A 23,068-nucleotide genomic window follows, 5' to 3' on the forward strand; every position below is an offset into this window, starting at 1 on the left:
CAAGGCATTGTTGCGTCCTCTAATGCACAAAGGGAGCTCCAGTACGTGCATGATGGCTTGATAGCTAAATGATTTACAAGGAATAGACTCCAGGCTTCCCTTAGCAGAACTGAGATCCTTTCACAGCCTGGGTGTAAATGATGTTGATTTACTCAGTGCCACAAACTGTGACGTGACTACATGAAGCACCTTCAGTGTTTCAGGTACTAGAGATAAAGTCCAAATAAAGGCTAGCATACTGTTCTTAGATGTCTATTTATTGACGTGTGTGTGTGTGTGTGTGTGTGTGTGTGTGTGTGTGTGTGTGTGTGTGTGTGTAGCCCTGGCTGTAAATGTTTAGTTTTTATTAACTAGATTTTTCTTTTTTGTGTGTGATTGGGTCTCAGTACATAGTCCATGCTGGCCTGACTCTTGAGATCCTCCTGCTTCAGCCTCCTAGGTCTGGGGTTACAGGTCCATTCCATCCACCATACCAGCCTCCCAGGTCTGGGGTTGCAGGCATATTCCACCATATCAGCTTCTAGAGATTCATTCACTCACTCACTCACTCACTCACTCATTCATTCATTCATTTTTTGTTTTCTTTTGAGACAGGGTCTCACTACAGAGTAGCTTTGGCTGGCCTGAAACTAGCTAATTAGACCAGGTTAGCTTCAAACTCCTAGAGATCTGCCTACCTCTGCCTCTGTCTCTACTGGGTAAAAGTGTGAGCCCCCAAAACCTAGCCTGGAGTTACTTTTAAAGTAGTAAATACTTGTAAGAAACTGTAAATGACAGACTTGCATAAAAGGTGCTTTGTATATTCTAATCAATGCTGGAATTAAGGAAATAATTCAATTTCTAAAATTAGATCTATTTTAAGTGTTGAATGGAGATTGCTGTTTACAACCAAATTCTCTGTAGAATAAAGTAGTTTGCTTGGTAGCTGTTGATGATGAGCTACGTTTTCTCCCTCTGTGGTCTCAGGATGCTTCTGTTCACGCTGTCTGTAGGCAAATGAGAACAATACTCCGTCTCTGAAGTATCAGTTGTTTCCTTCAAGTGAATATACCCTGCTTTGTGCAGTTAGACATATACGTACAAGTTCGTGGACTTCACTAAATTATTGAAAATACTGGATAAAACAGTTATTAGTGGTAAAATATTGCCACTAATCTTTAATAATGCAGCATGTTTTAGTGTGCATAGAATACGATTTCTAGTTTCTCTTGTGTACATTTAGATTTTCATGTGATTAATGTTTTCTTGAAGTGTGTGCGTCTCAAATCAGTGACAGATTGAAAGAGCTGAGTGATGCTCAAGGTGCTGCTTGTCCCCTGGTGTCGCTTGCTGGAATATTGTGAAATGGTTTTCTTGGTTTTGGTGTACATTTTTATAGGTGTCTTTTTGTTTGTTTGTTTTAATCTTGTAGAAATAGTTTGAGCATTAGATTTGAGGGGATATGTGTATGTGATCAAATTGTTTCCCTAATTTTGACAAACCATGGTACTGAGTTTATAATTGGAGTTAGAAATCAACAACTGTAGATTAAACGCCAGTACTAGTTGAACTTTACAGCCCCACTGTATGTCAGAAGTGTTCCTACTGATGTTCGGCACTGGTGCGGTGATCAGCTCTGCCCTCCCCATCCCAATTTATTCGTCCCTTTTGTTTAACAGAAGAGGAAAGTGTCACTGCTGTTTTGTATACCATTATTGGTCAGTAAGCCTCATTTATCCCACCCAGCTGCATGTTTCTTGGTAAAGTCGTCTGTGAGGTTTTAATGTTAGGAAGGGATGTATGTTTGACGGGTTCCTGGAGAGGCAAACCAATCACTTCGTTTCTAATGACAAAAAAGACCTGTATTGTCAGTTACTGCTTTTCCTTGATTAACTCAAGGTGTTATTTGCTATTTAGGATGCATTAGAGATCTTGTCTTTAAGCAAGTATGCTTTAATGCCTTAAAGTAAGAGAAGTGATATTTTTTAATTTTAAGTTTTAAAAATTGACTTTTTTCTCCATTAGAGTTTCAAAGGTCATAGCTTTTTTTTTTTCTTTTAAAATTGTATAACCTTTTAAGTTTGATTTGGTATGTCTTTTGCTTTAGGAAAGACAACAACATGTGGAAGCTGTTGAGTTAGAGTCCAAAGAACTCCTCAAAAGATTATTTCCAATGGTGTCTGTTCCTTCTAATTTGGTAAGATGACTTTATTCTTTTTAATATTTCTCCTGAATTATGCAGGAAGTTGTCAGTAGCAGCATTTGGTTTCTGAATTTGATTTGTTAGCATGCTGAACTCCTCACTGTGCCTGCGACTTAACGAGGCAGGTGTGCTTCTGAGTAAGTTGGTCCAGAGCTCTGTACCTGAAACTTTTGTTGTATTCTATCAAATTGAATGGCTTGTAGATGTGTTTGGAAAAGCTTTTTTCTGAATGGTAATAAAACCAATAATAATTTAAGTGATTACTTCTTAGTTTTAACAACGATCCTTTAATGTATTCCCTCCTACGCACTAGGGTCTTTTATATTTTAAAACTATGAGTTTCATTTCCTCTTCACCCCAGGTCACGAGCATGAACTTGGTTTCCAGTAGGTTAGAAAAGTGACCAGTGCAGATAGCAGCAAGTATTGAGGACAGATACCAGGGAATGTCCCTGAAGTCTCTGGAATGTCCACATAGGCCTTCTTAAAGTTTGAATAAAACCAGTGTATGTATACTCAAAAGTAGACAGTGGAATAATGATCACAGGACCCATTTTGGGAATCATCATGTGTGCTTTTGTTAACACACACACACACACACACACACACACACACACACACACATGACTTTATACTTCCCATCCCATTAGTTCTCAAACTCCTAATGCTGTGACCCTTTACTATAGTTCCTCGTGCTGTGGTGACCTCCAACCATACAATTATTTTGTTGCTACTTCATAACTGTAGTTTTGCTGCTGCTGTGAATTATAATGTAAATATTTTGGGAAATAAAAATTTGGCTGAGGGGTTATGACCCACAGGTTGGGAACCTCTGGGTTAGATCACCCAGAAGGAACTCAGGCATTTTATCTGTAAATATTTTAACACATAATCCTAAAGAGATAAGAATTATTTTATTTTAAAAAATACATCTTTAATTTCACATATTTAGTTTCTTCTAATTTCCATATACAGTGCTCATGCTAATTAAATAATGAGGTATTTTATTTTATAATTAGAACCCAAATAAAATCAACAAGTGATTGGTGTTTTCAGTCTGCTAATTCCCTGCAAGTGTGCTGTATCCCATCTTTCCCTCACTCTCCCATTTTAAGCCTAGAAGTGTCTTGTTGCAGTTTCTGATAGTTTGGATTTAGCTGACTGCATTCCTAGTGTGGATGTGTTCCTCTGTCCTTTGTATAACTCATTAATCGGTACCCATTAGAGGCTTACCTGACTCAGGGTCAGTATTTCAAGGTGGGTGGTGGTAGGTACTGAGGTCTATGGCATCTACTTGCGTGGTTCACTGGAGCTTCTTCAGGCTGGCTGCGATGGCCTTTGGTACCATTTGTGCCTTGTGCTGTAACAAGATGTTCCTGATTTATTGGATAGTCAAAGCTTCAAGCACAGAATGGCTCCTTCCTCCAGGTATGGGTGCTGGGGCAGAGCACATACTTACAGGTGTGCTGTATGAGATGTAGAAGGTCGGCTGTTTTCTCTCTTTAGGTTATGTATATAGGCACCTACTGTTAATTCAAGTAAGGAGGGCAGGTTCCTGTTTCCTTTCTCGCTGTGAGTAGGGCATACATGCTTGAATAGCAGATGTCACTACCATCTGAACTGGAGAAATGTCTTGTATTAGACAGAGAGATAACCTAGAGGAAGGGTGTTAATACATTCCATATCCTTTTCTTCTGTAGCCATAATCTGGTTTTGTTTCTACTGTATATTTTATTGGATGAATTTATTTATTTGACAATATTTATGAGCCAAGAGTGCTGAAGATATCTAGTTCCTGTTCTTCAAAGATTGTAGAAAATTGCCAGTAGCCAGTGTTTCTTCTTTTTCTTTTTTTTCTAATTAAAAAAAGTATTTATGTGCTTTGGTGTTTTGCCTACATGTATATCTGTATGGAGTTACAGACAGCTGTGAGCTGCCATGTAGGTGCTGGGAATTGAACCTAGGGCTTTTGTTTGAACATCCAGTGCTCTTAACCACTGAGCCATCTCTCCAGCCCCCAGAGTTTTTCTTTTAATGTAACAGATCTCTTGATTGTCTTATTATTACTTGCTCATTTGTTTGGTGATATGGTCTTGCCATGTAGCTCAGGCTGGCCTTGAATTCCTGATTCTTCTGCCTCCGAATCCTGGCTTGAGATTACAAGTGTGCCACAATGCCTGGTTAAATTCATTCTTAATGGTATTACAGTTAACATTCAAAAACTAAATCTTCATGGCTCTGTACAAATTTGTAAATCATCATAAGACATGACAATATTCTTTGTGTTTTGTTCACATACTTGTTGAATATTACATCATGTTGTCTGTATTTTAAAATATATATTAAACTTTTTATGTGCTAGTTAAGAGATTAGTATTGTAGATTTTTAAAAAATTTCTTAATTTAGCCAGGCATGGTGGTGCATACCTTTAATCCCAGCACTAGGGAGGCAGAGGTAGGCCATCCTGGTCTCTATAACAGACTAGCCAGGACTACATACAAGAGAAAAAGAAAACAAAGTTAACTTAAACCTCATTATTATTAGGATAAATTAACATAACTATTAAACATGAAAGGGCTTTTATATGGAGCTTTTTTATTGCTTGCTATTGCCACTGTGTAAAGCAGATCCAGACAGTAACTATTTCATCTGGTTTTAATTATGCTTTTGAACCTAAAGTAGTCTAGTAGTGTGCAGAGATGTGGTCTGAGTTTGTGTTGTGAGGATGCCGTTCTTTTAAAATGGATAGAGGCTTTGAACACTAACAGGACATTGAAAGCTGTGCAGTGAGGTGACTCAGCGTCACTCACTCTTCTCATGAGATACTTATAGGATATTCTGATCCAGCTACATAAGTCAGAAGCTTTACATTATAGAATTAGTAAACATTTATCCATTTTCTTTATCAACTAAACTAAACCAAAAGTGTAAGAAGAAACTTGAGTGTAAAATATTAGACACTTGTTACCACAGTTTAAAGTTCTCTTAAGAAGCTTCAGATATCTGTAATTTATTCTAAAGTTCCAGATAATGGCAAAAATGTGTATTGTTTTCTTTACTTGACCTGTAAACAAACCAATTTTGTGTTGGAGTTAAGTAAATATGTGCGTATCATCCCCCATTATGATTTAAAATGTGCTTATAATATATGTTTTGCCCTTTTTTTTTTTTTAATGGTTTTTCGAGACAGGGTTTCTCTATGTAGCTTTGCGCCTTTCCTGGAACTCGATTTGTAGATCAAGCTGGCCTCGAACTCACAGAGATCCACCTGCCTCTGCCTCCTGAGTGCTGGGATTAAAGGTGTGCACCACCACCGCCCGGCATGTTTTGTCTTTTAATTTGAAGTATTTTCAGGAACTTTGGAGTACCTTCAAAGAATTTGAAATCCTCTAAACAGAAACCCCTCAGTTAGACTTTGAATGTTTGAATTCTGCTTCATTTTAAGAATTGTTTTACCTGGAAAGGTTTTTGAAAAGCTGCTCATTCTAGATTTTGAGTTTTTCACAGATTGAGCTTAGTAGCCTGTTGCTCATGAGTATGTCTCATGACATTAGAATGTGAAGTTTGAGCTGAGGTCTACTTAGAGTCCAAAGTTCAGTTGCAAATAATTTGATATGAATTAAAATGTATTTTATTTTGATAGTAATGCGTGTATATTTAATTTTTAATGTACATTAAATTATTTACTTACTTATTGCTGACCATGGTGCCATTTGTCATTAATCCCAGTAATTGGGAGGCAGAGGCAGAAGGATTTCTTTTAGTTCAAGGCCAGGCTACATAGTAAAGCCTTGTCTCAAATTTCTTTTGATTTTTGTTTGTTTGTTTGTTTGTTTATTTTTAATAATAGTCTTATATAGCCTAGGGTGTCAAATTTCTTTTGATTTTTTGTTTGTTTGTTTGTTTGTTTGTTTATTAATGATAGTCTTCTTCTATAGCCTAGGGTGTCCTGAAACTCACATGTAAACCCAGGTTGGCCTTGAACGCAGTATCTTCCTGTTCATGCTTCCTAGGCTGTGTAGCTAAAGGCATGTAGCATCATTTGGCTTTTAGTGGTTTTTGTTTTTTTTTTTTTAACTTTTTATTTGTTTGTTTATTTTTTTAAGAAAAACTGGATTATGTTCAATCTGTGAAAATTATATCCTCCTCTGAAATTCTGAAAGTGTAATGACAATGTATGTAGGGTTTTTTTTTTTTTGTTGTTGTTGTTTTGTTTTTTTTCTTTTATAATTATCTGATTTGGTGCTTTTAAATGTTTGAATATTTCTTTTACTAATCAGACTTTTTTAGAAATCTGTGCCTTGGACTTTTCTCCTCTACAGACTTACACTGAATGGTTACGTGGCTTTGAAAAGAAGGCAAAAGCATGTATAGCTGGAGCTTCAGATGCAGAGACGGTCAAGGTTAGTTCAGGAAATGAACTATGTATTTATTAAAGTGTGAGGTGGAGCAAATCAGAACTTGTTCTCAGGAACATTGCTTGATAAAAAGATACATTATTAGTTGGGTAATGAAAAGAATATGGTGCCTTCATTTTTAAAACCAAATGTTTAATTTAATTACTCTCATCTCTTCTTAGCTTAAATTTTCCAAGTAAAGCTCAGCTAAGATATGTAGCTGGTCTCTCTGGCTTGCTGAAGCACCCTCAGATAATTTCAGCAGCACTCTGGAACTAGCTTCCTTCTTACCCTTGACCACTACGAGTGTGCAGACCCATGATTGTTCTGAATACTAGGCAGCAGGAATAAAATCTTCCTTCTGTGTGGCATAAGCATTGTAACGTATGTAGCAGGAATCTTAAAATGTCAGTCAGTAGAGCACAAGACTCTTAATCTCAGGGTCGTGGGTTCATGCCCCACGTTGGGCGCCAGATGTAGCAGGAATCTTAAAATGTCTTATTAATAAAATCAAACCTGAGACCAGTTATTGGGGTGAATGCTGGAAGAGCAGAGAAGCAGAACAAGCCACAGCTACTTCACCTCGCCAGTTCCTCAGCTGATCCTGTTTCCTTAGACTGTAAGCCTCTCAGTCCTCATCCTGAATGAATCTCAGCTGAACTGTGCTGCTCCAAACTCTGAAAGCTTAACCAGCCAAATGCTTTTAGTTTTTGGCCCTCATGCCTTATATACCTTTCTGCTTTCATCACTTTCTGGGGTTAAAGGTGTGAGTCACCATGCTTGGCTGTATCCTCCAACTCACAGAGATCCACCTAGCTCTGCCTCCCAAGTGCTGGGATTAAAGGCACGTGCTACCACTGCCTGTCCTCATGTTTAATATTGTGGCTGTTCTGTCTCTGACCCCAGATAAGTTTATTAGGGCGCACAATATTTTGGGGAACACAATACCACCACAAACGTGTATTTATGGGCCTCCTTAGATGTTGCCACGTGTATGAAGAGTAACATCCTTGCTGTAAATGTGTGATGGACTTAAAAGAGTGTCACAAATGGACACCATGTGACCAAAAAGCCATTGGACTGCATTGCTGCTTAGGAAGGTTGAGATGTCATATTCTGTCATAAGTCATTTCTGTTTATTATGTCACTAGATGTTGAAGCTAATAGAAACTGCAACCCTGCTCTTTGTCATTTTTTTCACTGCAGGTTTTGGAACACAGATTGAAAGAAGCTGATGAGATGCACACACTGCTACAGCTAGAGTGTGAAAAATACAAAGCCGTCCTTGCAGAAACAGTAGGGAATGACTTGAGTTTACATTTCGGTTTTATTTTTAAATCATTGACTTATTTCTTCCTGGCCTAAGTGATTTTATCTTGACATCAGAATACAGATTTTCAGAATAATTTTGCCTTTGCCTCCAGGAAGGGATTTTACAGAAGCTGCAGCGCAGTGTGGAACAAGAAGAAAGTAAATGGAAGACTAAAGCTGATGAGTCACAAAGGACTATTAAGCAGGTATTTAAGGAAGTGCTAGAGCAGCTGTACTGAGCATGTGGGTCCCCTCTAGTGCCATCTGGGCTGGGGTACACCAGTGATACGTCACCTATGTCTTACACGCGTGCAGGGGTAGCAGATTGTGTGAAGGAACCCTGGGTGATTCTGATGTTCACTCATTTGAAAACCACTTATCTGGGTGACCCATGGGTGAGGTAGCAGACCTAGTGCTTTGAAAGTGATAATATCACATATGATAGCAAGGTCAAGAACCCCAGATTCAGAATTAGTTTTCAATCAAGAAAAAGCTAAGTCAATCTGTTCATCTTATTTATTTATTTATTTTTCCTGCCATTTTCATGGTGGTGAAGAGATGCATGGGGTGGATTTTTTTTTTTTTTTCCCCTTCTTCGAGACAGGGTTTCTCTGTGTTACAGCTTTGGCTGTCCTGAAACTCACTTTGTAGACTGGGCTGGCCTCGAACTCAGAGATTTGCCTGACTCTGCCTCCCGAGTGCTGGGATTAAAGACACACACGCACGCCACCACCGGCTGCATGGGATGTTTTTTATTTTTTTGTGCCACTGTGTACATGCAGGCCATAGGTTGCTAGTTGTGTTCTGTGTTAATACCTTAGGGGGTTAAATATAGTGATTATCTGTTAATGTCACCAAAAATCAAGTGATTGTAGCTGACTTTTATTTAATAGAGGGTCATACAAATGGGTAGGTTCTGAGCAATATTTGAATGAAGTTACATGTGAGACTTTTAAGAACTTTAATCGACAGTTCAGTATGGTGTACAGCTTTGAAACCTCTGAGCAGGGTTGATGAAAGGCTTGCAGATAAACCAAAAGCAAAACTAAGAAAACCTCTTAAGGTGAATTCCAACCTGTGGCCTAGGACCGAGGTGAATGTGGCCCAAACCTTTGTGGATCATGCATGTCATGGTTGAGCAGCCTGGCCGCCATGAGGGTAGAGTGTGTCTTGCCGTCCCTCCGCAGGTTGAATGCCTGTCCTCAGTGTTCTCTTCTCTGCTGTCTCACGTTTCAGATGCAGTCCTCCTTCACATCCTCAGAGCAAGAGCTGGAGCGACTGAGAAGCGAGAACAAAGATATGGAAAATGTATGCTATCTCACGGTTATACTTGTAACCTGTGAACCTGCTTTTAGCATTATGGCTTACCCCAAAAAGTTACTTTTATGTCTAATGATCTAGTTATGTTTTTATTATCTTGAGTAGTTTGAGTTAATAGTTTTAAACTCCTAACTTTCCATTATGGAAAATCCATGGACGGAACATTTCAATGTATTGACTCCTTGTGTTATGCTGACAGCTGAGGCGGGAACGAGAACACTTGGAGATGGAGCTCGAGAAGGCAGAGATGGAACGATCGACCTACGTGACAGAAGTCAGAGAGGTACTTACGACAGAAGGCCTTCAACCTTGCTTTCCAGTTCACATTCAGTTGCAACAGAGTGTTAAAGTATTTCCGTTTAAGTTGTTTGTAGAAGAGCTTCCCAGTAGCTACCAAGTATGGGTCATCCTGGAGATCAATCTTGAACTTTAAACTTCATTGCAGCTGAAAGATCTGCTGACTGAGTTGCAGAAAAAACTCGATGATTCATGTTCTGAAGCAGTAAGACAGAGTGAGGAGCTTAACTTGGTAAGCGGCTTGCCCTCCACTGAGTTCCAGGTGGCTCTGGAAACAGGCCTGCTGCTGCCCAGACCCCACCAGGCTTCTCCTGGCTAACCAGCCCTTTAGCTTGCACTTCCGTTAGAGCCGGTCTTCTTCTCCTGAGGTCTCCAAGGATGGTTCTTCTTTTCTCCTAATAATGGCATGTTTGGCTTCCAACTGTTTCACAGTTTTCTGCCTTTTACAGCCTAATTTCTTGAACAGTGCTATATTTGGTGAACAAAGAAGCAAAAGATTGGTGGAGTTTAGGGATTATTTTCTCGAACTCTCATAGTTCACTAAGTTTGTAACCTGGAGGAAGCTTGTTGAAGCTTACACACACATGGTCTTCATTCAAGGGAGTGACCCAACCAAAGCTTCTCACTAGTCTTTCTAAAAGTAAATTTCAGAACTTTTAAAAGTAATTTCCTTTCTGTTTGTTCTTTTGAGACAGGGTCTGTTACATAGGCTGATCTCAAACTCAGTAATCCTTCTGTCTCTGTCTTTTGGCTGTGATTAGAGATATGAGCCAGTGTTTATTGTCAATATATTATCTAACACATAATAACCCAAAATGACTACTGACTGACTGACTGACTGACTGACTAACTGACTGACTTTCTCCCTCTTCCCCTCCTTCCCTCCCTCCCTCCCTCCCTCCCTTCCTCCCTCCCTCCTTCCTTCGTGGTCCTAGGAATTAAACCTAGGACTACATGCATAATGGGTAAGCATTCTTGCTCTGAATGATATCCTCAGCCTTTCCCTTTAGTTTTGATAAAGGGTCTTGCTAAATTGCCTAAGGTAGTTGTGAGTTTTTTATAGCCCAGGCTGTCCAAGGAGCGGGGACTGCACCACCAGGCCTAGCTGCAGCTACATGTTTTAAGACATGACAGTCTTGCATTCCTGTTCTTGTAGTTTTTAGGGATTTATATGGAGTGTTGACATGCTGAGCTGTTAAATAGATACAGCTTTCTTGTTCTGTTTTATACACTAATCCTTGTAACTTCTTGTGATTTAAAATGTTCCAGATTAATTTTTTTAAGTATCTGAGCATACTTTAGGAAGAAGACAGTAAGTTTTTCCTTACTCCAAATCAATCCTGCTAGTTGAGAGTTGTTTCATTTAGCACTACATGTGTACAAGGAAAACTTACCTATTTATTCTCATTTCTGATCACTCTTTCTTACAGCAGTTATGCTTATTAAATCTGGATCTTTTTACTTTGGTGTTTAAATTTTTTTTAGGTTAACATACAGTACTGGGTTTCATCATAGCATCTCCATACACATATCTCAACCATTCCCTCCCTCCTTCCCCTTCCCTGTCTTCCCTTGTTCCCTCTCTGTAATTGGAGAGCTTCTTTCTAGGTGCCACCAAGCCCCGCGGTCCCACAACCCACTTATAAAATAATCACTCAGACGCTTATATTACTTATAAACTGTATGGCCGTGGCAGGCTTCTTGTTATTTATTTCTTCTATCTTAAATTAACCCATTTCTATTAATCTATACTTTGCCATGTGGCTTACCAGTACCTTACATTTTGCTTGTCATGGCTGCAGCTGGCAGTATCTCCCTGCCCCAGCCTTCCACCTCCCAGAATTCTCTTCTCTCTTGTCCTGCCTATACTTCCTGCCTGGCAACTGGCCAAACAGCATTTTATTTATACAGAGCGATATCCACAGCACTTCCCCTTTTCTTTTTTTTTAAAGGGAAGGTTTTAACTTTTACATACTAAAATTGCATATAACAAAACAATTATCAAGCAAGAATTATAGTTACAATATCTAGTCTATTTGTTTTGGCAAAATTAAACAAAATATTCTATCTATACTATATGAGTCTAAGGTTTTATATCTAATTTATATCATAACTAAGGAAAATTATACATATCTAGTCTTCAACTACATCAAAGACCTCAGAAGGATATAATATTACCTGAGAATTGGGAGAAGGATGCAAGCAACTTTCGGGAGTCTTGCAGGGTAGACAGAGACAGCTGGCAGCCTGGACAGTCTCCTAATGTTCCTTTGTAAAGTTGGGGCATTTGTCTTCAGCCCACAGGGCTAGAGTCTCTTAGTCACTTCTCTCAGTGTCCTGTAGAATGTCTGGCAGTTTCCTCTGCAAAGCAGGAACCTGAAGGACCATTTTGTCAAGCAAAGTTCAGTGGTCACCTTTCTATGGGTCCTGCATGTCCAGTCGATCAAGCAGTCCAGGCAAGAACAGTTTCTTGCCCAAATGGCTATTTTTGCCAAGGTGAAGATAAACTCCATATGAAGTGTCTTTGATGCCCATCCTCCTCTCTGAAGTAAATCAGTGCTGCCAGGAGCAGACATGTCTCACTGTCCAGAAAGTCTAAATTTTAAAAATATTTTAAATGCCATATTTTGTAGGTCTTTGAAGTATTTGAAGATTACCTATCTATCTGAAATATCTCTATGTATATCTAGAAGACTTAACTAACATGGCTATGAGTATGATTATCATAGATGACTAATTATTAATCTATTTTAAATTATCCATTACAATTTTAAATGAGCTATACAAACATAATACCTTAAACAAGAGTAGAAATATACACACAATATAACAAAATTAACTTTAAGTTTGTATTAATAGACTAAAATCTATACCAATGTAAAACATTTTAAACAAGTTGTTGCTCTTTAAAAGTAAGTTCATTAATCTCCCCTTTCATCTGTTATATCTATATCATCTCCCCTTCTTTAGAAAGAGATCACATTTATAATCAACCTGATTTAAATAAAAATATTGGTTTTTCTCTGTCCCACACCAGAGGGCTCTTCTGATTTGGGACACAAGAATCTCTTAACCTTTTCTTTTAATGATATGCCTGGGTTTAGAGAAGGAGTGAGCCAAATTCCATCTCCAAAGCCAGCTTGATATATTTGGGAATTTGGGCATAGTTTCTTTTACTACTTCCTGCTGGAGGGGGGTGCTGTATCTTATGGGGACACAAAGAAAATTTTAGGATTATGGAGTAGTCCGTGAGGGGTATATCTTTTGAGCCAGTTGCCTTGAAACCATTCTGGATGTTGGATCATCTGGGCCATGCTGTCATAGGAGACCTTTCAGGGGGTCTTGGCTGGTCAAACCTGATGTATCTTAATCTGGAGCAAATCCATATCCTCTTGCTTTCTGTGGAAACAAAAGCAGAGACTCTTTTCCAAAGCAACATATCCTTATATCCAAATTTTGAAGTCAAGATACCTTTAAAATTTACATACTTGTTTAACTCAACAGCTTTTATGATCAAATCTTTTTCTGTAGTTAAAAATCCCAAAGACAACACAAACCAGATTCTCTGTGTAATATCCATCTTTGTAAGACTGAAAAGCCGTTGTGGCTGTTGGCTCCGCCCACCTCAGCTTCCCAAAGTGGTGGTGGTACAGTTTACCACCAGCTCTGGCTCTGGAGCCATGTGTACCATCAACTATCAGAAGCAGTTCTGTCAAAGCAGCGTGTAGCCCAGAAACTTTCTTTTTTTTAAACTAGCAAAGGCTAAATCCACCCTGCAGCAGAGTAAAGTGCCACTTGTAGACTCCTCATTCCCGCCACACTGCAGGTCAGACGCACACACCAGGAACCTGCCATAGTAGCTCAAACTGGCAGGCTGCCGCTAACTTGTGAGAGACAACTAGGAAGTTGTTTATAGCTCTGTTCTAGAACCTTTTTTCTCAGGTTTTAGGTGGAAACTCTTGCCCCACATTGGGTGCCATTTGTAGTTGGAGAGCTTCTCTCCAGGTGCCAGCAAACCCCCGCGGTCCCACAACCCATGTATAAAATAATCATACAGACACTTATATTACTTATAAACTGTATGGCTGTGGCAGGCTTCTTGTTATCTATTTCTTCTATCTTAAATTAACCCATTTCTATTAATCTATACTTTGCCACGTGGCTTGTGGCTCGTGGCTTACCAGTACCTTACATTTTGCTTGTCATGGCTGCAGCTGGCAGTATCTCCCTGCCCCAGCCTTCCACCTCCCAGAATTCTCTTCTCTCTTGTCCTGCCTATACTTCCTGCCTGGCCACTGGCCAAACAGCATTTTATTTATACAGAGCGATATCCACAGCACCTCTGCCTAGTTGTATTTGTTCTAGTTGGCGTTCTTGGTTATATAATCCAGTCTAGCCTTGAACTGGCAGCAGTCTTCCTGCTTGAGCTTGCAGAGTATTGCACTTTATTGAGATTTATAGGTGTATGCCATGATGCCCAGTATGACAGTGATTTATGAGAATTCATTTTTAGAGTTGTACGAGGAGTAAACACAGAGTACTGTACGTATGTACACACACACACACACACACACACACACACACACACACACACACTGTTTTTCATATTCTTGTTTCATTTACCAATACTTTGTTTTAATTAGACCCATTTCCAGTGCACTATTAGACTAGTTTTGTGCATGTATTTGCTATATACTACACCTGTCAGGGCTGTGGTATGCCACCATTGTTAGCCTATAGTGTGTTTTTAGAAGGTTCCTTGTGCTACCAGGTTTTAAGTGATTTAGTTGCTTTATTTTAAAATAAAATAAATTTGCTTGGCCATACACACACTGCTGTATTCTTGTGCCAAAAGATGACCCTCTCAGCCAAAGTTTTACAAAACTCTCAGTTAAATTTTACAAAAAGCAAAAGCTTTAGGCATTTAAATATAGTTCTCCAAATAAATTGTCCAAGTGGGAATTCCCCTTCCCCTTTTAAATGCCATTGTATTTGTTTGTTTATTTCCTTTGTTTAGTCACTCCTGTTAAGTCTCTAAAAGTGTTTGGAAGGTCATGCCTGTGGCTGGGAGGCAAAATCAGTAATTTTTTTTCTTTCCATTTTTTGAGATGGGATTTCAGTGTAGCCCTGGCTGTCTTGAAACTCATTTTGTTGACCAGGGTGCCCTCAAACTCAGAGATCTGCCTGCCTCTGGCTCCCAGGTGCTGGAATTAAAGGTGTATGTCACATACCTGGCATTAACTTTTTACGTAATGTGGACAATTTCCTTTCTATCTAATTGAAACAGTTGTGAGAAAAGAGTTATTATACATGGACACTGGCTTTATATACAACCTGTTTTTGACAAATTGGCTATTGAGATTTCTATCTTGGCATTTCTTACTGGTGTAGTTCAGACTAGAGTGACCTTACACTGCTGTTTTCAAAATTACTTAAACTATTCGTTGTCTTAAAGTGATAAGCAGCTGACTCTCTTAGATTTATTACTTATATGTATGGGTATTTGGCCTGTCGGTATGTCTTTGTACCACATGCATGTCTGGCACCTGCAGAGGCCAGAAGAGGCATTGGATCCCCTAGAACTGGAGTTAAAGACAGTATATGTGTAATGTACTTCCCAGTCCTGCAGCTGCTTATAATCACTCAGAGGCTTAATATTTTTTACAAACTGTATGGCCTATGGCAGGCTTCTTGTTAGCTCTTTCATCTTAATTAACCCATTTCTATTAATTTATGTTTTGCCACATGGTCATGGGGTTACCATTCTGCTGGTATCTTGCTGCTCCTTGGGTGGTGGCTGGCATCTCCCTCCTCTCCTTTCTTCTCTCTGTATCTCTGCTTAGATTTCCTACCTGCTTCTAAGCTGCCTTGCCATAGGCCAAGACAGTTTTATTTATTAGCCAGTGGGAGCAACACATATTCACAGCATATAGAAAGACATCCCACAGCATATGTGCATGCTGAGCATCAAACCAATGTCCTCTCCTAGAGCAACAAGTGCTCTTAAACATAGCCAGCTCTTCAGTACCCCAACTGACTTTTGTAGTCAGACTTTTTCATTGGGACCATTGGCTCCCCAATAATGACATGGAGAATTATGAGAGCTCGGCTGATAGCTTAGACTTGTTTCTAACTAGCTCTTATAACTTATATTAATCCATTTTTTTAACATATGTCCAGCCACCTATCTAATGGCTGTTACCTCTCCTCCTGCTTCCTCTGCCTCTGGCTGGCAACTTCATCCTGCTTCTTCCCAGCATCCTCTGTGCCCTGAAAATCCTGCCTAGCTATTGGCCATTCAGCTTTTTATTAAACCAATCTGAGTGACACATCTTGACACATCTTCACAGTGTACAAAACGATTATTCCACAATAGAGTTTTTTTTTTTTTAAAGATTTATTTAATTGTTATGTATACAGTATTCTGCCTGCATGCATCCCTGCAGGCCAGAAGAGGTCATCAGATCTCATTACAGATGGTTGTGAGCCACCATGTGGTTGCTGGGAATTGAACTTGGGACCTTTAGAAGAACAGCCAGTGCGCTTAACCTCTGAGCCATCTCTCCAGCCCCCTACAATAGAGTTTTTAAGAGAACTCTAGATTAAAGGAATGTTTTAAAGCTGGTTGGAAATTTTCTATTTTCCTTTTGATTTGGAATAATTTCAATAACTATGAAGAGTAACTTTCAAAGCCACTTTGCTAGCATCTGGCTCTGGTTTGGGGTTGACAGTTTCTACACTTAACTCTGTTCATTCTATGGCTTCTCTTCGGTTCTGCTCTGCAGGTGGGACTTCTGCTGCCAGCTCCTCTGTACCTCTGGTCAGCTCTTGGCTAATCCACTGTGCATAATGGCTGTTAAGAGCTCATTCTGTATTCATGCTGCATTAGCAAATACGCATGCAAATGAAGTTAATCATTCTGTTCCTCTGTTTCTACAGTTGAAGACACAGTTAAATGAAACACTCACAAAACTTCAAAATGAACAAAGTGAGAGAAAGAAGGTAGCTGATGATTTGCATAAGGTAAGATACTGCTTGGCCTGGAGACGTATCCCGAGCCTGTGCTGTGCACATGTCCTGAGCAGACACACTGTAAAACTGCTCTTGTCCTTTTGGGTCCTTGGAAGTGTAGGCTGCTGATTGCTGGGACAAAAACTTTCACTTGCTTCCCCATTTAGAGTTAAAGTTTTCACTTTTTCTTTAAAGTTATGATTTGATGTGTATGGATGTTTGTTGGCGTCTACATCTGTGTACCACATGGGTACTTAGTACCTCTGGAGACTTAAAGGGGGCTATGTACTCCCTGGAACTGGAGTTGCAGATGGCTGTGAGCTACCTGTGGGTGCTGCAGATTGGACTCAGGTCCTCTGGAAGAGCAGCCATGCTCTCAGCTGCTGAGCCACCCTCTCAAGTTTTAAAATAAGATTTGCCATTGTGATTTTCAAAGTCTGTTTCTGTTTGTTATGGAAAGGGAGAATGCAGAGATACCTGTAGTTTTAGAAGTCTGCTCCTTCATTTGGTTCTTTGTACCGGTCTTTGTCTCCTCTCCTCCCCTCCTCTCCCACCCGTTCCTTCTTCTGAGTCAGGGCCTCACTGTGTAGCCCAAGCTGGCCTTGAACTCAGTGACTTAGCCTCCCAACTGCTGCATTGTAGGTGTGCCACCATGCGGAGCACACATGTTTTTCTTATTCTCATATTCAAATTGATGATTTGTTAGGATTGTATTTCTTGCTCTGCATTTTTTTAACAAGTTATTTACCATTCTGTGTGCTATGTTTATAGTGTTTGTTCTTGCATTTTTTAAAGTAAAGATGGCTTAGAACTATGCTAGTATTTATGAAAGATTATTTTTGTCAGAAAAATTACATCTGTCACTTTGTTGGAATTGCAGAATCAAGTGTTTGCACAGCTTAAATTTTGATACCTGTACCAATTACTGGGTAGTACTAAACATTTAAATATTAATATGCTAATAGATCTTTTAGAAGTTTCTCATTTAAATATCATGCCATACCATTTTATAAGAATATGAAAGTATTTTTCTTTTCAAACATAAAACTTATTGTTATTAATACAGAAAACTAAGAATTGAAAAATGCTTGAAAAATTTCAGATTATTTAAATGCAGATGAAATGTTAAATGAGAATTCAGGAAGTTTGTGTTAGAGTACAAACTCTTTTTTTTGTTGTATTTTGAGACAGGGTCCCACTATGTAGCCTTGGTTGGCCTGTAATTCTCTATGTAGACTAGCTTGCCTCAAGCCGCCTCCTGAGCTAGGATTAAAGGTGTGTGCCACCATGCCCAGAGAGAGTACAAACTCTTATTTTAATTTGGTATGTTACTTTAAATTTTGGCTTATGAATCAAAATATAAAAGATTCAATTTTAGCCTGGCAATGCAGTTTCTCAGACAGTACTTTCAGGATATTGAAAATGTAGATGGGGGGTTGGGGATTTAGCTCAGTGGTAGAGCACTTGCCTAGCAAGCACAAGGCCCTGGGTTCGATCCTCAGCTCAAAACAAACAAACAAACAAACAAACAAACAAATAAATAAATAAGTAAATAAGTAAAGGAAGGAAGGAAGGAAGGAAGAAAGGAAGGAAAGAAGGAAGGAAGAAAATGTAGATAGGCCATGGTATGTGTGATGGCGGAAATGGCAAGGATAGGTGGCAGTCACCTACCTTTATATTATAGGAATACTTAATTGGAATTGGAAATGCACATAAATATTTATGGACTGAAAGTGTTTTAACAAAACATTTTATAAAATCTGGAGTGTAAAACTTAAAGTATGTTGGAACCCATTCATTTAAAATTTTCTGCTAGTTTTCTCTAAATTTGTTTTATGTTCCAAGAAGGATTCAGAATAGTAGTTAGAAAACTCAGTTTAGGATTAGTGGTCTGAGTGTGATATTCTTACGTGTTTCATTCAAAAACAAAACTAGAAAGTTCCAAGTGTGGTGGCATATGCCTATAATACAACTACTTGGGCAGCAGGGCCAGAGGATTATTAGTTCAACATAAGCCTTGTCTACTTAATGAATTCAAAGCCAATCTGAGCTATCAGGCTATCTCAGAATTAATTAAATAATAAAACCTATTCATAAATGTGAGCTGTAAAAGGCAGATTGTGGGTAGGATTTGGCAGACTTGCAATCTAGACTAAAACTTAAATATCAGTGTGGTTATTCCTAGTTTTAATTTCTTATACAGTTCCTGGGTTTGAATTATTGAAAGTGTGAACACTTGTTTTATACGCCGGTGGGAGATGTAGCTATTTTCATTTTGGTGACAAAAGTTGTACATTGTGCAAAATACATATTCAAGTTATTTCTTTTGTGTGTTTTGATGTATTTGCTCCCTGTTGCTTTTGTTACAGGCTCAACAGTCACTGAACTTCATCCATTCAAGAATTTCACTAAAAGCTGCTGGAGACTCTACTGTTATTGAGAACAGTGCTGTTTCCCCAGAAATGGTGTGTATTTCCTTTACCCGCAATATTCTAGGCTAATCGCCCTGTAAACTTTTGAAGAACAAGCATGTGCAAGACCAGTCTTTGGCTCCAGACTGTGCTTCCATGTTTAGGGGGAGGGGGCAGACTTGAGGAGAGAGTGCTGTTTATTACTTCATGTGTGGCCTAGGGGAATTCCTTAGTCGCTCTGCTTCATAAAAGAAAATGGTAATAACTGCTGTCCTGGGTTGTCCGAGGGAATAACTGAGTGCCCTGTAAAATACCTGAAGAGAGAGAGGGCAGCTCTGGCACCCGGTAAGAACCCTGTGTGTGGCACCTATGGTTGGGACTGTTGGAGGTATGCTAGACAAGGTTTTTTTTTTTCTTTTTCTTTTTCTTTTTCTTTTTCTTAATATAGTCGTTTTTGTCTTCTGAAAGGAAAAAAATACATTATTTACAATATCCACAGACTAGATTTTTTTCCTCTGCGGCCAGCATTTTATGCAGCATAGTTTCTTTCATGCCAGCTAGTTTGTGCTACTAATCAGCAAACATTATACTGTTGCTAATATTTTCAGTAAATGTTCAGATTTTCTACATTTACATTTTTAAAAACATCAGTTCCTGGTTTTGGTTGCACGTTCTTGGTCTTTGTATTTGGTGGTTTTTGAAACTATTATCCCTTCCACCTTCTTTTCAGGGGTCTCCTGAGAAAGAGACCATGTCTGTGAGTCTCAATCAGACCGTGACGCAGTTACAGCAGTTGCTTCAGGAAGTGAATCAGCAACTCATGAAGGAGAAGTGATTCTGGCCGTGGGTACGGACAACAAGTACTGCTCTTTCTTTATCCATAACGTAGCGGGGAGGAGTACATATAAAATACATACTCACCATAAGATCACTTTTCATCTCACTGTAGAAAAGACTCCCTTCCCATCCCTCTCAGTGTCCAGTGGCGCTCTGCCTTTTCTTGTTTTGTTTCTCTCCTGCCTGTGCATAGTCTGCTGTTTTGGGTCTAGTGTGCTTCCGCCAGCCTCTGTCAGGCAGCTGCTGTGTGCCTGCCCACCCGCCGGGGTTGGTCTGTGCCTCTTCAACTGCCCATTGACTCTGACCCTAGTTCAGGGCGAGTGTCCAGGTGACATTTTCCTTCCCTTTATGCTTTTGGCTTTGTTTTATCAATGCCAAACTGAAAATGAAACCATCATAACTTTGTAATGTGAAACCAGTCTACAACATTTATTGTATATCTAAATATGGAAGTATTAGATTAACACCATTGCTGTAGATTGGAAGCTGGCTTGGCATTTTGTTTTGTTCTGTTTCTTGTTTTGTGGTGACTTGCTCAGGTAGTGGTAGGCTAGGCCTCCATTGTGCTAGAATTACAGAGGCACCACCATACCAAGTTAGTGTTTCGTTTGAGTTTGCTTTTGTAGATAATCTAAGAAGTTTACTTTTTTATGCTTGAAGTGAGAGTTTTGCTTTAGGAGAAATAATAAATGCATCATTAGATCATGCTGTGAGCTCTTGTTGCTTACATGACTATAGAAAGCTCGACATTAGCAGCATTTAAAAATGCCTTGTATTCCTGCTGCTGAATGGAGGCTTTGTTATCTATGTTTTGCTTTCTATAAATGACTTAAAGCATACCTGTAGAACATTTGAGTATACACAGAATATTTCAGATATTCTTCCTTTGAGGCTGTTTGTTCCAAAATAATGGCACAAAGGGACACCTGAAACTGCCATTCAGAACCCGTATCAAAGGCCCCAGGGATAGGTTAGGAAGTCTGTGACAAAGTTGACAGGCTTCTCTTGTCATGTGGCAAGTGTGTACTGTCACACTTTGTGTTTGTGATACTTCTCCTTTAGCCTCCCTAAGCTCATGCTCTTAAAAAACGCTAACTCCCCCTAAGACTAGGCACAGTCAGTCACCTCGTCTCAGTCTTTACTTGCCCTCCGGTGTAAGCTCCTTCTCCCATTCTCTGAAGTCATGTTTCTGGCACTTTCTTTCTTTGTCTTCGTGGAGAACTGCTTGTATTTCATTTCTTTCTCCAGCTTCAGCCTGACATTTTTTCCTCTGTCTTGTGAGCATGGCCTGACCCCTTCCTTTAATCTTGTTTTCCCTGCATGTTATAAGTTTTTTGTTCGCTTTTAACTTTTTAAAAAAAATTTTTTTTTGTTTGTTTGTTGCAAACAAAAGACAGGATTTCCCTGGCTGTCCTGGATCTCGCTCTGTAGACCAGGCTGTCCTCAAACTCACAGAGATCCTCCTGCCTCTGCCTCCCGAGCGCCACCGTTGCCTCACCAGTCTAAGTTTTTATTTTACTTTTTAACAGTGTTCCCAATAAGTCGTTTTTCTCCGTGTGTTTTTTTCTTTCCTTGCTGTAATTTCTCTCTCTACTCTAGAATAACGTCTGTCTAAAACCGTTTTGCCAACATCATTAATGATTTACTGAAGCTTTTCTTGGCATACAGTGAATGGCATAGATACTGGAAGTCTGGACAAAATACACCAAGTATGCCGACTTGGTGCTATGAAAGGGCTTAATTATTAGAGAGCTTTAACCAAGTCCTGAGATGATTGGCTACTGCCTGCTGCTTCAGACCGTGTTTGAGCTTATTAGTGGTGGGGTTTGTAAATGCAGTCTGTTCAGCACTGGCACCTTAGCTTTACATATCCTGAGCAACACTAATAAGAATGACTTCTCAGGGTTGTTCTCTTTTTAAAATACGTCCCTGAAATCTTCTGAATGTTGAGACTGCTTTCCTGTTGATTACCATCAGAGCACATTGCTCTGGGTGCCCCTGAAAGTGCCAGGGTGATCTCATGAAGTATGTATGGGATACAGCACTCAGGATACCTTTCTTACCTTGTTCTAAATGGATTGCTTTCTTATCTTTTACAGAGTGAAGTAATTGGAAATTACTCGGTAGAAGTTAACAGAAGGCGTTGTATTATATTTTGCCAAATTAAAGCCTTATTTATGTTTCACCCTTTCTACTTTGTCAGACACTGAACAGTTTTGTCTTTTCTAACCCTTGTTAGACTACTGACTTAAAAACACTTTAAAAAGCCAACTCTGTAGACACCTCCAGAGTTTAGTTTTATAATAAAACTGTTTGAATAATTAGACCTTTACATTCCTAAATATAAAATAAATGTAATCTTTTACCTTATTTTGGTCAATTAAATTGTTCAGAAGATCAAAGTGGTGTAGACAACGTGAAATTTAACATTTTAATACTGATGTTGTCCACTGCTTTACTTAACACTTGGGAAGTAACTGCCTCTGACGTCAACTCAAGGAACCGCTTTTGTTGCTAATGTAATCAGCAAATAAAGGGACACTTATTATTCCAACCTGACTCACTCTACTTCTCATTGAGTTTGAACAGGAGTCTTCAGCTCTACAGATCATTTAGAATGCAATTTCTGATTGCAACCGCCAAACAGGACACATCTTGTTGCTCCTGCAACCTCCTCACTAGACCTTGTATCCTCTGTGGGTCAGGGCTGTGTCAGGTACCATGGCGTGGGCGACAAGGATGCTGCAGGCATTTGGTTCCCTCCATCATGAAGAGGGCTTTGCTTTCTTCTTACTATGATTACTATTGTTAAGTTTTCCTGTCCAGAGACTCTGTCGTATACATTCTCTTTTCTGTTGAAAGGTGTGTGTGTGTGTGTGTGTGTGTGTGTGTGTGTGTGTGTGTGTGTGCGCGCGCGTGATTGAGGGGGTTGGTCACTGTTTTCTTCAAATGGCAATAACAATTGACAAGTATCTTGTACCACTAAGTATTAAAGTACCTTTTAGTATTATTGGTGTTTCTTTCTTTTTATTTTTTGTGCATTAGTGATTTGCTTGCATGCATGTATGTGAAACATATGCATATAGTGTCCATTGAATCTCCTAGAACTGGACTTTAAAGACTTGTGAGCTGCCGTGTGGGTACTGAGAATCTAGCCCAGGTCTCCTGGAAGAGCAGAAGTTCTCTTAACCACTGAGGTGTCTCCCCTGCCCTTATTGCTATTTCTTGGACAAATTCATGCTTCTACCACACAAAGGTTTTGCACTTTGTATTCCTTCTGTCTAGAGCTGTTTTATTTTTGA

General features: G+C 39.3%; 1 protein-coding gene across 8 annotated transcripts in view; it reads left to right on the forward strand.

The window, feature by feature from the left end:
* Window positions 1-22,776, forward strand: part of Ktn1 (kinectin 1) — a 98,223-nt gene extending 75,447 nt beyond the window's left edge. For 4 of the 8 annotated variants that reach the window (XM_036198586.1, XM_036198591.1, XM_036198587.1 and 1 more), the window contains 11 exons: window positions 2,087-2,176; window positions 6,505-6,585; window positions 7,786-7,875; window positions 8,004-8,096; window positions 9,127-9,198; window positions 9,410-9,493; window positions 9,656-9,739; window positions 16,447-16,530; window positions 18,888-18,983; window positions 19,660-19,776; window positions 21,866-22,776. In XM_036198586.1, coding sequence (XP_036054479.1) covers window positions 2,087-2,176; window positions 6,505-6,585; window positions 7,786-7,875; window positions 8,004-8,096; window positions 9,127-9,198; window positions 9,410-9,493; window positions 9,656-9,739; window positions 16,447-16,530; window positions 18,888-18,983; window positions 19,660-19,764 — 879 coding nt within the window. In that variant the 3' untranslated portion in view covers window positions 19,765-19,776; window positions 21,866-22,776. The remainder of the gene's footprint in view (window positions 1-2,086; window positions 2,177-6,504; window positions 6,586-7,785; window positions 7,876-8,003; window positions 8,097-9,126; window positions 9,199-9,409; window positions 9,494-9,655; window positions 9,740-16,446; window positions 16,531-18,887; window positions 18,984-19,659; window positions 19,777-21,865) is intronic. The other 4 variants (XM_036198588.1, XM_036198594.1, XM_036198593.1 and 1 more) reach the window with 1 other exon arrangement.
* The last annotated feature ends 292 nt before the right edge of the window (window positions 22,777-23,068 follow it).

This window comes from Onychomys torridus, chromosome 9 (genome assembly GCF_903995425.1).
Source record: "Onychomys torridus chromosome 9, mOncTor1.1, whole genome shotgun sequence".
In the NCBI taxonomy this organism is placed as follows: domain Eukaryota; kingdom Metazoa; phylum Chordata; class Mammalia; order Rodentia; family Cricetidae; genus Onychomys; species Onychomys torridus.